This window comes from Daktulosphaira vitifoliae, unplaced genomic scaffold (assembly GCF_025091365.1).
Source record: "Daktulosphaira vitifoliae isolate Bord-2020 unplaced genomic scaffold, ASM2509136v1 Scaffold_3, whole genome shotgun sequence".
Lineage (NCBI taxonomy): Eukaryota > Metazoa > Arthropoda > Insecta > Hemiptera > Phylloxeridae > Daktulosphaira > Daktulosphaira vitifoliae.
In genome coordinates, this window is record NW_026099574.1 from 27,762,960 (window position 1) to 27,778,324 (window position 15,365).

General features: G+C 26.0%; 3 protein-coding genes and 2 long non-coding RNA genes across 5 annotated transcripts in view; 3 read left to right on the forward strand and 2 right to left on the reverse strand.

Annotated features, from left to right (window-relative positions):
• The window catches only part of LOC126900694 (uncharacterized), a 60,777-nt gene that overhangs the window by 41,229 nt on the left and 4,183 nt on the right, over positions 1–15,365 (forward strand). The window lies entirely within an intron of this gene.
• LOC126900681 (monocarboxylate transporter 12-like) lies at positions 514–4,513 on the forward strand. The gene is made up of 5 exons (XM_050676581.1): positions 514–901; positions 1,044–1,283; positions 2,051–2,177; positions 2,409–2,588; positions 3,295–4,513. The coding sequence occupies exons 1-5, from the start codon at positions 829–831 to the stop codon at positions 4,121–4,123; spliced, it is 1,449 nt and encodes a 482-aa protein (XP_050532538.1). The 5' UTR covers positions 514–828; the 3' UTR covers positions 4,124–4,513.
• On the reverse strand, positions 7,246–9,049 carry LOC126900687 (UPF0547 protein C16orf87 homolog). The gene is made up of 3 exons (XM_050676595.1): positions 8,654–9,049; positions 8,007–8,249; positions 7,246–7,908 (listed from the first exon to the last, which is right to left on the reverse strand). Exons 1-3 carry the CDS (start codon positions 8,708–8,710, stop codon positions 7,669–7,671), a joined length of 540 nt encoding a protein of 179 aa, XP_050532552.1. The 5' UTR covers positions 8,711–9,049; the 3' UTR covers positions 7,246–7,668.
• Positions 10,207–14,243, reverse strand: LOC126900693 (uncharacterized). Its single transcript, XR_007702898.1, has 3 exons — positions 14,145–14,243; positions 13,929–14,036; positions 10,207–10,299 (listed from the first exon to the last, which is right to left on the reverse strand). It is a non-coding gene; the product is annotated as an uncharacterized LOC126900693 (long non-coding RNA).
• Positions 11,088–13,330, forward strand: LOC126900677 (protein arginine N-methyltransferase 5-like). Its single transcript, XM_050676569.1, has 2 exons — positions 11,088–11,267; positions 11,333–13,330. The coding sequence occupies exon 2, from the start codon at positions 11,355–11,357 to the stop codon at positions 13,095–13,097; it is 1,743 nt and encodes a 580-aa protein (XP_050532526.1). The 5' UTR covers positions 11,088–11,267; positions 11,333–11,354; the 3' UTR covers positions 13,098–13,330.

A 15,365-nucleotide genomic window follows, 5' to 3' on the forward strand; every position in this document is an offset into this window, starting at 1 on the left:
TTATATAATGACTAAAATTATTTGAACTTAAGCTAAATATTTTTGAAAAATAAAGGCTTTTTTCTAAAACAAACGAGTTGTTGGGAAAATTTATAATTTAATGTAATATCATAGATCATTAATAAAAATGTTAAAATACGCTAATTATCTTTTAGATGACTTTCTAACCGAAAACCCAAACAAAAACAAATATCATCTTAATATTTAGAATTGTAAAATTTATAACATGAATTAAAGTTGATTAAATTTGTTCTGTGACGTAGTAGTTTTCGAATATTTGTTGATAGAATCAAGTGTTAAAGATTATTCCGCTTTACTAGTAATTACTTTTGATAAATTATATTTGCATTATATAACGAATAAAGACGTTTAACAATAATATTACAATAGACTATGCTTCGTTTATTTTAATGATTATTGCGATAAAAACTGATTAGTACAATCTTTGTATTTAAACAAACTTTTTACACTATCACGAAAAAACGGTTTCATAATTAATCTTTGAAGTTTGAAATAATTGTTCCACCGACCAGTAAAACTACACACACCGGTGATTGGTATGCGAAGTACATTGAAATACATTATCGGTTTTCGTAATCGGTTTCCGGCTACTGTTACTTTTCTGTTGTGATTCATGTCAGTGTTGTCTGCTCGTCTATCATGTATACCTTGACTCGATAAATCGTATTTCAATTTGAGTGGTCCGATCGTATGTGTGCGTTTAAAAAAGTGATGAGATTTTTTTTATTAAACCCTTTTTGCGGGCATTTAGATACAAAATGAATTTCCTTACAAATACCAACAAATAATAATTCCGCAATCTTTATCATGAACGAAGAAGATAATTCCCAGAATGATCAAACAGAGCCGGACGAATCTACTTACATTCTTAGAAACAAAAGTACTTACACTATCACTAAAAATTTACGACGATGGGGTTAGGATTAAACGGGAATATAAATAGATATATACACACAATTTATAAATTTCGGGTTAAGACCTACAAGAAATTAATTGCAGGCATTCCTATTTGTTTTTGTCAGGACTTCAGACGGAAAACCAAATTTTGATCGGTCCAGATGGTGACTGGGGATGGTACGTGGTCAGTGGGTCAGCTTTAATAAACTTTCTCATTCCTGGTATGCTGATCACATATGGATCGGATGTGTTAGAAGAGTTTGTGAAAAAAAATGAATTAGATTACGACGATGACAAAAAATATTACAGTCTAAACGATGTCCGTTGGATACCTTCCGCTTTCCAGTTGACGTTCTATTTAACGAGTGAGTTGTAATGGAAATTAAATTCCTGTGGAAGGGACAAAACTTTTTGATTTATTCAATTGTTTAACTTTAGCTAATGTTTAAGTAACAGTTATTTTAAATAGTATATAAAAATATCGAATTTTCAAATAATAAGAGTGATTGTGGCCATATTTATACATTAACACACTTAACAAGTGTGATACGACAGGTCAAAAAATTCATGTCTGATAAATGCAAACTTTAATAACTCGAATTCAGAACTTGTTAGGTACTTACTCAAATTATTTTTTTTTTCAAGTATACTTATATTTTTAATTGTCCTACATTTATTTAGTACTGATGCATTATATCATGATATATATATATCGAATTAAGAACTGGTTTTGTATCCGGAAATCACATGTAAATATGAGATTTTAGCCTTGTTCAATAATTACTTGTTTAATAATTATGACTATGTACGCTCTTTATAACAATTATAAAGTATTTATCTCTAAACATACGATATTTGCTATTATCAAAAAAATAATTATAGATTTGCTGTGTTTCATTCACTGAGAATTACAGATAATAGTCCTTTTATATTTTAATTCAATACCTAAGGAAAAGTATTTTGCTAAATAAAATTGACTATAAATCTAACTTTTTCATTTAAAAATTCAAATATATTGACTTAATTATTTATTTACTGTGAAAATCTTAATGAAGGAACTCTCATTAATAGTGTTTTTTGTTAGGCTTGAAAATGGCAAATTACCATAATGTAAGAATTACCTTTATTTCAGGTACTTTAGCATGCTTACTATGTGAATTTTGGTCACACCGTGCTATTACATTATGGGGAGGTTTTTTGGCTTCAACAGGCATGCTTTTGAGTTTTTTTGCCAACTCTATTCCATATCTTTATTTCAGGTATCAAGCTAGTACAGTGAAATGTTTATTTCTACAGATAGTAGCAAAAATAAATTTATTTTTGATCCTGGAACCCCACCCTATTTTAAAACAAAAATATTTTGGATTTTGGTTTTGCCATTTTTAGGCTCTTATATCACCATAATACCACCTACATTTATTTCTGCTACACTCTGTATAATTTTTCGTATAATTAACATTTATTTTAAGTTCGAATAATACATGTTTTAGTTATGGAATGATGGTTGGTTTTGGAGCCGGACTTAGTTATCCAACTGGAATACTAGCCATAAATAAATATTTTAATAAAAAACGAGCTTTGGCTGTTGGAATAGCCACGGCAGGCACTAATATTGGAATGATAGTGATGCCGACCTACATAAAATTTCTAGCTAATTCGTATGGTTGCAGGTACTTGATAAAAAATGTTAAAATTGGTAAACTAACACGTACACATAAACTATCACAAGACTACCAAATAAAACTGTGTCTTTTTAATCGAAACATTATTTGATTGTATTTTTTTTTTACCGTGTACACCTTGTTTTTTATGTAATTTATTCACGATTAAAGACTCAAGATTTTATTTTAGTTAGGTTTTTAAAACTACAGTGTACATATTTTAAAATGTAAGGATTTACTTCAAAATATTATTATTTCAATTTTTAGGGTATTCAGATTTATACGTCTTGTATCGAGTAAACAAATTATTTTTAACTCATATAAGAAAAATGTGTATTTAGAACTCGCCCTCTCCCATAAACTACGTCCCAGCATGCATTATATATAAATTCATATAATAGATAGATACAAGTGTCTTTTTTAATATAAAATTTTAAATATTTATTTACAATTCTCTTAAATTGCTTGAAGTGCTTGAGGATATATCCATGTTTACAGTTGAGTTCTGACGTTTCGGACTCAACTGTAAACATGGATATATCCTCAAGTACTTCAAGCAACAAAACAATCCATGAAAGTTTTAACACATTCATAATTCTCTTAAAGTTATAAAATATGTATTTTTTCCTCCTTTTTAAAGGAAACTCCATAATTTATTACTTCATAATACACTTGTATTGTGCTAGAATATAATGTGATTATTTTCATTTTTCAGAGGAGCGGTTTTGATAACTTCTGGATTAATGCTAAATGTCATAGCTTGTGCTTTAATTTACCACCCGGTCGAAGAATATGCTCATATTGTTGATTTTAGGGTGCCATTGATAAATGTGACAGAATTTCCGATACGACTGCAAAAATCTCAGTATAACGATCAAACTTCGTGTACATTCTTCGGCCTATTAAAACTTTCATTTTTGAAAAATCGTTTAAAAAATCATTTTATTAGAAAACAAAAGTTTACTCTAAAAAATGTCTACGGAAAAATGTCGTTCATAACTATAACAATTATCAACACTGTTTATTGTATTTGCAACAGCATATTCCTGAACATGGTTCTACCGGCCTTCAGTAAGAGTATTGGATACCATACAAATACATCATTCCTATTGATTTCTTTCTCTAAAATTATTGGTCGTATTTTAGTTCCTTGTACATTTATATTTTTTCCATTTAATACAATTGTATACTTGGCATCCGCTTTAAGCGCCAGTGGTCTCATACTAATAACTATACCCATCTGGCATCAAAGTGTTGTTTATATTTTAGTATGTTTTATTATTTTTGGGATAGCATCTGGTAGTATTTTTGCAATGCAAACGCCAGTGATTGTCGACATTTTGGGTGCTGAATGGATAACTATTACATATTCCACTACACTGTTTTCCGAAGGAATCGCTCAATTAGCTTTCAATCTCTTTCATAATCAGTACTATTTACATTTTAATTTACTATCGGAACTATATTACAGTTTAGGAGTTAGTTTAATGTTTTTATCTTCTTTTTTGGGTATCCTGATACTTATCAAAACCCTAAAAAACTAAAGTTCCATTTTTCCATTTACTGTATTCCTTTAACATTATAAAGTTTTTGATCTATAAATACAAATTCAAGGATAAAGTCAAAGGATTATTAAATTTGTTTACCGAAAATAAAGATCATTGTCTAATCAATTGTACATGTCTGACTAAAAACACTATAACTAGAGGACTACGCGTTAGATGACAATGACACTAATATTAATAATTTTTGTAAATATGTAAATTATTTTATACATTTTTTTTTGTTCTATCAATAAAAATTAATTTTATAGGCTGTAAAGTATACTGTTAACATTAATAAATGATCAGTGAGGCATTAGTCCGCTAACCACCCTGGCATTACCACTGATCTTATTGTATTATATTATATAAATAAACTATATATTTCTTAAATTTAGTTTTTAGCTTCGATGCAAACCTGGAAGGTATTTAGTTTACCATAATGTGTTTATTTATTTATTTTTTTTGTGTCTGTCACTACTTTTTCTCAGCTCTCACTGAACCGATATTTCTTAACGATACGTCAAAAGATCAAAAATCGTATCTAGTTACCCTTAAAAATTGCCAAAATTCCTTCGTTCCCTGTAAATAGGATTTTTAAAATCGGTAAATTTTGACATTATTTAAACCTTTTTTTCTAAAAACTGCCATACCTTTTTGAAAAATGAACGAATCAAATTTTTTTATATTGAAGACTTAAGTATTTCCCTTTCATTTCTCATAAATTTTTCGAAAATCTGGCTCTTTACCTGCCCTCGGGGAGGTTTCAAAATAACAACGTCTGCATAAAAATTTAAACTTGTATAACTTAAGTTTTGAAAATGTCCCGGAAATGCTCCAAGCTTCAAACAAATGCTAAAATAAAGCTTATGTTATGTACTATAAGTTTGAAAAAAAGAATTTATCTCGATACTTATTTTCTATGTGCAAATGGTTGTCGTATATAAAACATGTCATTTTTGTGTTAAACATTTCGATTTTATATTTTATTTTTTTAACTTTAAAATTGGTATAACTTTTTGAACAATGTATGGATCTATACAATTTTTTTTATAAATATTTTATGATTACTTCTTTTATTAGGCATAATTTTTTTTTTTTAAACGGACCATTTTCCTATATACAAAGGGGGATTAAAAACTTTAAAAATATGAGTAAAAAGTAGAACTTTAAATATATGTTAAATTAAAGCTTATGTTAAATATTATATGTGTTAAAAAAATTTTCCCGACACCATTTGTTCTATGAGCAAACAGAATTGTCGAATTCTATTTTCCTTAGGTTGTCGAATTGAACAAAAACTGTAATCTTCATGTAAAAATCACCGTTTTACGTGTTAATATTTTAATACTTAAAACTGCCATAACTTTTTGAAAAATAAACGAATTAAAATAATTTTTTAGTTGTATAAATAATTTTTATTACCTTAGGTATTTCTTTTTCATTTGATATAATTTTTCTGAAAATCTGACATTTAACCTGCCCATTGAGGATGATTCAAAAAAACAACTTTTTCAACTTAAGTTTTGAAAATGTTCCGGAAATACTCCGAGCTTCAATTTTTTGTTAAGTTAAAGTTATTTTATGTACTAGAAGTTCAAAAAATAATTATTTGTGATATTAATGACTTATTTTCTATGTGCAAATAGCTGTTGTAGTTAAAAAACATGCTATGTTTGTGTTTGATTTTTTTTTTTGTTTATTTTAAAACATATTCAAGGGTTTGTCATAGTAATGAGTGCACCAATTTTTATAAATTTTATATGAACTTAACTTACATTAAATATAAATTTTAACTTATTTTGCCTCCTCTAAGTTAAGAAAAGTGGCTTTGAATTTTTGAACTAGCTAATCATTTTTAACTACAAATTCAGCCACACGATGGCTGTTTCAAAAATATTTTAGTCTTCTACGCTCGAGGTATGAAGTTCAAATGAATTATTTTCTTTTTTGGATTTTTAATATGAAGGACACCACCACTGTAGTCTCTCTTTGTGAAAACGAATTTTTTATTCATATTAAAATATTTTACTATATGCTTTTTTCTTGTGCCCATCATTTATTTTTCTCAGCTCTCACTTGTCAATTTTTTGAACATTAGGCCAAATTATCAATATTAGTGTTTAGTTAATGATATTACTTTTGGAATAATCCGATAATTTTTTAAAATTAAACACTATTTACAGATTTTCATCAGAGCGTCTTTTACGATATTGATTTTAATCACTGTCACATATCATCTATACTTAGGCCGACTTTGACACTGTGCTACGGTTTTTTTTTATAATTTTAACAAATATCATAATTAAAAATTAAAAGTAAAAAAAGTTTTTACATATTAAGTGACTTCACCATTAAATGAACAGTAAATATATTTACATGTTCTTTATTAATTTATACATAAACGCCATACTTACATTAATAAATATTTGTTCCCTGGAAAATTCTCTATAATAATAATAATAATATAAAAATATTTCTTAATATGCACTTGGATTCTTATATATTGTGGTAGTGTCAAAAGTACAGCTTAATTGAAATTTAAAGATTAGACAAATTTTTAGTTTATGTAACCTAGGTGTTTAAAAATAGTTTACTTAATAAAATTTTACGTGAATATATCAACTAAATTATTGAAATTATTTGAACATGAATCTAATGAGTTTTCAATTTATTTTGCATGCATAAATATTGATAGTAAATGAAAAAACACTCAAATGTTATGTATAGAGTATTAATTACCCATATAATTTATATTTATGAAAATATTTCAAAATAATCAATTAAAATTTATTTTACAGTAGAAGTAAATAAATATATTTCTATTACAAATTAAAAAAGTTTAACAAAAATTGTTCACATATGAATAATAATAATAGTTTTTACAACTATATTAGAATACTATTTTTTAGTTACATAATCAGTCATTTCCAAAAGTACAATTTTATAAATCATCATACATAAGGGAGCATTTAACTTATGAAATAAATAAATTTCATCAATATTTAATTGAAAACTATACATGGTTATTATAAGTAGTATAAAACAATAGTAATCATTATAATCATATCATTATTATTTTTTTTTTTATATATACTACATTTTTATGAACACAAAGTTTCTTACATACTATTATTTACAATTAAAATAATTTCAATGTGTATATTTAATACACATATTGTATAATATTTAAAAAATTCAGTAAAAGTAAAGTTTTTGTCAAATTAGAAAACAATTACTTGTTTTTAATAAAATTTTAATGTATGATTACCTATTATATAGAGACTTTTATAATAACAGTATATGGCACACATTTTTCTGAGTATATTTATGCTACACAAATTAACGTCACAAAGCATTATTTATAAAAATAAATTATATATACAACATTAATCTACTAGGAAACTGTATTGCAATTCTAATTTCTAATTTGATGATGTAATTTGGTTTTAAATTCTAGATTAAATAGATTACTTTGATTTTTTTTTCCAATAATTATGTAGTAAACTCTATTCATATTTTAATATGTTAAGAACATTTATCTCTTTTTATGGCTTCCAAGATGTTAATGCTAGCTTATTGTTTAATTCTGATAAAATTATTGCACAAACTTTAGCTTTTTCTTCATTCATGATAGCATGGTAAATTTTATCTTCAGGGTCTTGTAACTCTCCTGTTTTTAATTTATTTCTCCTGTTTACTAAACCCTTTTTTGGCTGAGTCAGCTGAACACCTCTACAACTAGAGGGATCATCTTTTTGTTTAGAGCTTGTTTTTTCAGGACGTTTCTATAATTTATTTATACATTTACATGATAAATATAAAGTAATATAATTAATAAAAGATTGAATGATAATGTCACTTTTGTTAAGATAAATATAATTACCCTAGTTTTTCGTACAAATGCTGAAGCATCATAGAATTTGGGTTTTTCACGACGTATACGCTCAGTTCTACGGCGGCCATCGGGTAGAGTAGTAATTCCAGTAGACATATCTTCTTTCGTTTCCTCCGTAGGAGATGTGCTTGCAGATGTCCCTCCTTGTGCTGGTGTAGTTACAGTTATATCTTTTTTTGAAAGATAAAATGAATGTTTGCATTTAGTACAAGTCTTGACAGCAACTGGAAACTGAATAAATAAAAATTTATCATATGAAAGAAGAAATCCTTAATTAAAATTGAATAAAAATTTTTAGGATGACTTATCTAGAGATAAAACTATCTTTATGAAAATAAACACTGTTAGAACTAATTAAATTTATCTTTCAAGTTTATCAAATTAAAAAATGATGATAAATAACTATAAAAATATTGTTCACTAATAAAACCTATTCAAACTTGAGAATTTAAAATTATTCATGGAAGCTTAATTTTGATTTAATATGGCAAAAAATATTTTAAATTACAGAATTCATACCTTAATTTTACAGTTGAATTCGTAAAAATCAATTATTGAAATTTTAACAAATCTCTGACTACTTGTTAACTTAACTAGAATCCCTAGAGAAAAATTTTAAAAGAATAAATACAAACCTGTTGTCCGCAGCCAGGACAGATTTTTTTGACCGACACTTTTTTGTTTTTTAACATGTATTTAATTATATTAAAACTATAATTATAAAAAATTGAATGTTATAAATGCAAAAATTAATTTATATTCGTCATATTACACAGATAATTGTCAAAATAAGAAACTCACATTTTTTCAGTAACAAAAATACACTGTAAACAAATTTATGTATTTATGATCATATAAGTTATTTATTTAATGTTAAATACAAAAAAATAGAATTGATTTGATCGCTCATTTTGAAATTTACTGGCCTCTATCAGAATCAAAATGAACTATACAGGCAAAGATTAAATAGAATTTTTTGAATAATTATAAAACAAAATCTTCAGTGCAGTGCACCAACATTTTCCAAACAATAGGTACTAACATAGATACACCGTACACAATTTGGTAGTTTAATTTTTATCACGAATGGTCGCAGGGAAACAATTCGCTGGACGCAGAGTACTATGTTGATAGATAGCGTAAATTTCGAGCGTTTCTATTGGTTAAAATATACGTGGTATTTTTAATAATCATTGAATGTATGTACATTATTAAACAGTGATTGTCTTACACGTTAATTGCATTTTATGATATAACGTAAGATTTTTCATGATTTTAACTCTTTGTAATTACTTGTTCATTGAAATTGTATTAATTTTTTTATTTTAATATTATACTAAAAATCCTTAATAAGACTTTGACATAAATTGTGATATTACAGTACAAGACTAAACTGTTAGCCTTTAAATATTTTTATAAATTATTTTTAACAGAAGATAGTGGTAGATAAATTATTTTGTCATCAGACGAGTTGAATCTTTATAATAAAAATCATTGTGGGAGCTGTGCCCCAATACCACAGAGCTTTTATATTTGTATTACTATATTAAGATATATAATAATCACATCTAATAGTCCATAATAATAAAATATATTATTATGAACTATTAGGTATGCATATATGGTATTATTTTTATTAAATCCATTTTAAACATTTAATATATTTTAAAATAGAATCCCGTTAAAATTAACTACGTATAAACAATAACTAAATATTAAAGTTTAATCGCGTCGATTAAAATTTTTAATAATGTTCTTACATTAATCATGNTTTTAATAATGTTCTTACATTAAACATGCTCAATAACTTTTAAATTAAAATATATATAAAATTTCCAAAATATCAAATATGTATATATATATATAATAAATAAAATAATAATTGTTCAGAAAGATATGTCAATGTGGGGTATTAAAATTGCTTAAAATAATTTTTTCATAGCTATAATTTAATTTAAAGTTCTCTGAAAAAGAAATTTTCTGAAGTTATTGATTTCATTATTAAATCAAGTATTAACATTAGGAATTTATTATGTCGTATTAAAAAAAATTAATCTGTTTACAATTTATACTAATTTATAAAACATTATTTTATTGTATATATTACAAAGTTGATTTTTTTTTATATTGCATAATTCTTCTTGCCAATCAATTTGAGATTTATATACATTTTACAATTAATGGTAAAATTTTTTTTTGATATAATTTCGTAAATTCATGTGACCTACAAACTTAATACGGTTTAGCATTTTTTGTGAGATCGTAAAAAGTTGTGCCAGTTCTAAAAAAAAGTTAATCGAAATTAACCGATTTAAAAATAATTAATTTTTTGGGGATATTTTCCCATTTATAGGGGAGGAGGGAAATTTTTTAATTTTTAAGCATAATGTCTTCATATGATACGATATATGTTCTTTTAACGTATCGATAATAGAAAACGGTTTGATAAAAGCTGTGAAAAAGTAGCGACAGACATAAAAAAGACACATCATAGTAAATTAATACCTTTTCAACTTCGAATCAAAACTAAAACACGTTGCGTTTTTTAGAATTAGTATTTAAAAGGATATTTTATTTAAATTAAATAAACAGTTGCCTTTTAATAATTGGTTCTTATGTTAATTTGCGCTAAGGGTGTCCTATATCCATAATTGCGGCTATTACCTGAATATCAACAAGCTGAACTGTTATTATTAAATATTTAATATTTTTTGAGAGGGTATATAGCACTCATTCCGGATATAAATTAACAAAAAATCGGTTGCCAATAGTCTGATTACCATGGCCTATCTGTGTATTTAATCTCTAGTACTAAAAATTATATTAGCTGTATCAAGTGAATACATGCTTATTACTCATATTCCCGGTATTTTTGAAAAAAAAAACATTAAAATCCTTAGTATAATAATAATAAGTGTTATATTATAAATTAATGTGTAATTTAAAGTTACATTAAAATTATTTGTCTTAATAATCATTTCATTATCACCATAATTACATTTATATTTGAAAATTTTATTTTTAAAAATACAAAATTTTCTTATCAATAATTATCAATTTATGAATAATTTGATTTTCTTATAATCATTTTTGTCATAATTTTTCTGTAGTTAATTATGAAATTTAATTGATTATTTAAAAAATGTTTGCGTTATATTAGTTGTTTAAGCAACACGATGGATCTGACCATTTTTCCAATTTAGATAGGGCATTTAGCATTAAATATTTTAAACTTCACTTGTAATATTTGTAAGTATTTAATTTATTAATTAATGTCCAATATAAAATAATTTTGATTTCTATTTTTTTTTTAGATTGAATGAAGAGATTTGTGAAATGGCATCACTATGGCCAATTATATCTAAAATACCTGTAAATTTAGCATATCATTTCACGTCACACATAAGTATTGAAAAATGTATGGAGGATGCTATTAATTGGCATTGTAAATTTATTTGCATTAAGTTATTCAAAAATAAACAAATCTGTGATTTGGATTCATTATTTATTTACTCTTGGCCTTGTCATATTATTGCTATATTGCCAGATGTAGACCATGATGATTTTAATGTTCAGTTGAATAAACAAAAACAATTTAACCATGAATTAAGTATACTTTGTGGTTTCCAAGTAAAAAATTTTTTAATTAACCTTTCTAATAAATATATTAATTTAGCACGAGTTATAAGTAAAAATTTGGAAAAACAAATTTTTTTTCATTTTAAAGTACCAATAGAAATCTGTTCATGGGATAAATGGAACAATTTCAGAAATTTGATTGGGTATAGTTTACAATTAGGAGTTGTGCTACACTTGAATCAGAGTTTGCCGTCTTTAGAAGAAATGAAAAGATGGATTGGTGAACCTGTTGTAGCTTTATTGATTGAAACTGACATTTTCATATTAAATAAAAAAAACAATTTTATCTTAAGAGAAGAACACGAAGAAGTATTAAAGCTAGCTATAAAACAAAAATGGACAGTTATGCTGTCAGGAGAGTCTAAACCTGATATAATAAATTATTTTTATTATGTATTGTTTGTAGCCAAAAATGTTGATATACCGATTCCTATTTTAAAATGTGATAATATTTTGCAGTTACCTTTACAACCTTTGAGAGATAATCTCATGTCATGTGTTTATAATGTTTTTGAACAGGATCCAGTTAAGTATACACAGTATCAAAAAGCTATATATTCAGCAATTAAGGATAGAAAATCAGATAATGTCGTTATAGCTGTAATTGGTGCTGGAAGAGGTCCATTAGTAAAAGCCAGCTTAAGAGCTGCTGATTCAGCTTCAGTCAATATAAAAGTATATGCTATTGAAAAAAACGAAAATGCTATTCCAACATTATTATTGTATCAAAAAAATCTATGGGGTGATTCAGTGCAGATAGTTTTTACTGACGGTCGTGATTGGGATCCTCCAGAAAAATGTGATATAATGGTATCTGAATTGCTTGGTTCATTTGGAGATAATGAATTGTCTCCAGAATGTTTAGATGGAGCTCAAAAATGTTTAAAAGATGATGGTATCAGTATTCCTTGTCAGTATTCATCTTTTTTGAGACCAGTTATGTCGCATACTTTGTATAGTCAAACTACAGCAAATACAAATACCGATGATGCTTGTACATCTACTTCCTCTAATGCTGTTTTTGAACAAATGTATGTTGTTCTACAACCTGATAGTTATAAACCAAATCATCCTAAAATTTTATTCATATTTGATCATCCCTCTAAAACTATATCAGATAACTCAAGATATAAATGTTTAGAATTTGAAATTAATGCTAATATGCAACTGCATGGTTTTAGTGGATATTTTCATTCTGTTTTGTATAAGGATATAATAATAAGTATTGAGCCAAAAACTGAAAGTGTTGGTATGTTTAGTTGGTTTCCAGTATTTTTCCCCATCAAAGATACTATGCTTGTGAAAGCTGGGGAAATTATAACAGTTCATTTTTGGAGATGTTGTAATAAATATAAAGTATGGTATGAATGGTGTGTTTCATCACCTAAACAAACACCTGTGTATAATTGCAATGGAGAATCAAGTTCCATGAGGTTATAATTTTTAAAATTCATGTTAAGAATGAATATATTTTCAGCATATTTCATGATATTTTAAAATTTGTTATAATATTGAAAATATATTATAAATTCTGAAATATTAAAATTGTGTATAAAAAATATAAAGAAAATTATCTGTGATAATACAATTTTTATGTCATAATTGCAATTATCATTAACTTGAAAATTTATTTCTTATTTATTAACTGTAAATATTTAAGTAAATGCTACTTTAAATGAATTAATATAAACATTATTATATATGTAGACATATAAGTACACCCAGAGAAAAACCTCGATCTATATAATAAATTCATTGTTCAATATGATAAATATATCATTACTATTGAACCTATGATATCTTTATCAATATGATAATTTTTTTTCTTGTCTTGAACAATAATTATTTATAAGAATAATTATTTTGTTCGTATTAATAAAACATTATCATAAACCCTTGATAAAATTTCTCTATCAAAATTGATTGAGGTTTTTCTTTGGGTGTATATTTTTAACTATGTCTTATAAAACTTGTTTTTAGCTTCAATGCGAAGTCGAAAAGGTATTAATTTTACAATGATGTGTTTTTTTATGTTTGTTACCACGTTTTATCAGCTCTCTCCAAATCTATTTCTTTCGAAGATATGTCAAAAGATCACAAATTGTATGTAATCGAAAACATTTCCCACAAAATTTGAAAAAAATACAATTGAAATATTCAGAACTATATTCCGTATAGTTATATTATAGTATTCTATAATATACTGATGTGTACAAATATTCCGTGCCTAGTTTCCCTATAATTTCGTCGGCTGTTATGTTTTTGACTTACTTTTTTTCGGTTATGTTTTTTTAAGTTGATAAATCTATTAAACTAGTTATCCATCAGTTTAGGTAGAGTACTCAACGTGAAACCGTTTGCTTCAACAGCATAACTTCCCTAATATAATAATGTTTTAATTAATAACTTATTTATTTAATTAATTGGGTTGAAAATTTTTTTATTGCCCAAAACACAAAAAAAGTTGTCTTAAACGTTAAAACTTACGAATTTTTGAACTCAACTGTCGTTAAAATCTTTTGTTTATTAATTTGTTGTATGATTTATCGTTTCCATAGTAAATATTTTGATCAGTATAAAAATTAGTTATTTAACATGAAATATATACATTTTAGTAATTTTTTTTATTGTGAAGAATATTTTTTTTGAAACAAGAGAATTTAAATTGATCAATTGATTAATACATTTTATGTTTCTTCAAAAATAGAAAATATATTATCATAATCATATCTTAATTATCTTGCAGTTTTGTTTAAGTTATTTTGAACAAGATTAATAATTTTTTATTTCTAACAGTTCTATGACGTTCATATGGTGTGGGCTGTCAGGGTTTTACCCCCTCTCCTTTCATTGTTTTATTATTACTATAAAATGTGTATAATTTTAGTTTCCATAGTAAATTTATTTTTTGAACAGTAGATACAATTAGATTCTTAAATAATTAAATAAAAAAATTTAATTTTATCTTAAAAATTTGTAAAAATAAACTAAGCTTTCAGGAAGCTAACCAAAAGATATTATGTATATTTTGTTTAAAATTTTATTTAGATTAAAAAAAAAAACGGTAGCACAGTGGGGTCGAGGCACAGTGTGGACGAGGCATAGATGGGACAAGTATAGATGATATCTGACAGTGATTAAAATCACTATCATAAGAAACGCTTCGATGCAAATCTGTAGATAGTGTTTCCTTTAGAGAAATTGGTGAAATATTTTAAAAGCAACATGAACTCTTATTTCTTTAATTATATCCTGATTAGTAGTTCTTTGATTTTAAAATATAATATATGAATAAATACTAATTATAGTTTTTAAATTTAGTATGAAATTGTGAGGCCATCTATGATGTATGGTTCCTAGTGTTGGGCGGTTGATAAGAAAGTAAAGCAGAGAATAAGTGTAGCAGAGATGAGAATGCATAGTTGGATTAGTGGAGTGACTAGAGAAGATAGGATAAGGAACGAGCATATAAGAGGAAGTATAGGTGTTGCGTCAATCGTGGATAAGATGACAGAAAATAGACTTAGATTGTTTAGTCATGGTATGAGGAAAGAAGAATCGAAAGCTGTAAGAACAGTTATAGAAATGAATGTTGAAGGAAGAAGAGATAGAGGAAGACCAAAAAAGAGATGGAGGGATGCTATTGAATGCGATTTGAGGACAGCTGATGTGAGCGTAGAAGATGTGGGAGATCGTGTCAAGTGGAAT

Coding starts and splice junctions, on each gene's coding strand:
- LOC126900681 (XM_050676581.1), top strand. CDS start 829: ATGAACGAAGAAGATAATTCCCAGAATGATCAAACAGAGCCGGACGAA. Junction 1,284..2,050: donor GTTGACGTTCTATTTAACGA/GTGAGTTGTAAT, acceptor CCTTTATTTCAG/GTACTTTAGCATGCTTACTA. Junction 2,589..3,294: donor GCTAATTCGTATGGTTGCAG/GTACTTGATAAA, acceptor TTCATTTTTCAG/AGGAGCGGTTTTGATAACTT.
- LOC126900687 (XM_050676595.1), bottom strand. CDS start 8,710: ATGTTAAAAAACAAAAAAGTGTCGGTCAAAAAAATCTGTCCTGGCTGC. Junction 8,250..8,653: donor GTCCTGGCTGCGGACAACAG/GTTTGTATTTAT, acceptor TTATTTATTCAG/TTTCCAGTTGCTGTCAAGAC. Junction 7,909..8,006: donor CATTTGTACGAAAAACTAGG/GTAATTATATTT, acceptor AATAAATTATAG/AAACGTCCTGAAAAAACAAG.
- LOC126900677 (XM_050676569.1), top strand. CDS start 11,355: ATGGCATCACTATGGCCAATTATATCTAAAATACCTGTAAATTTAGCA.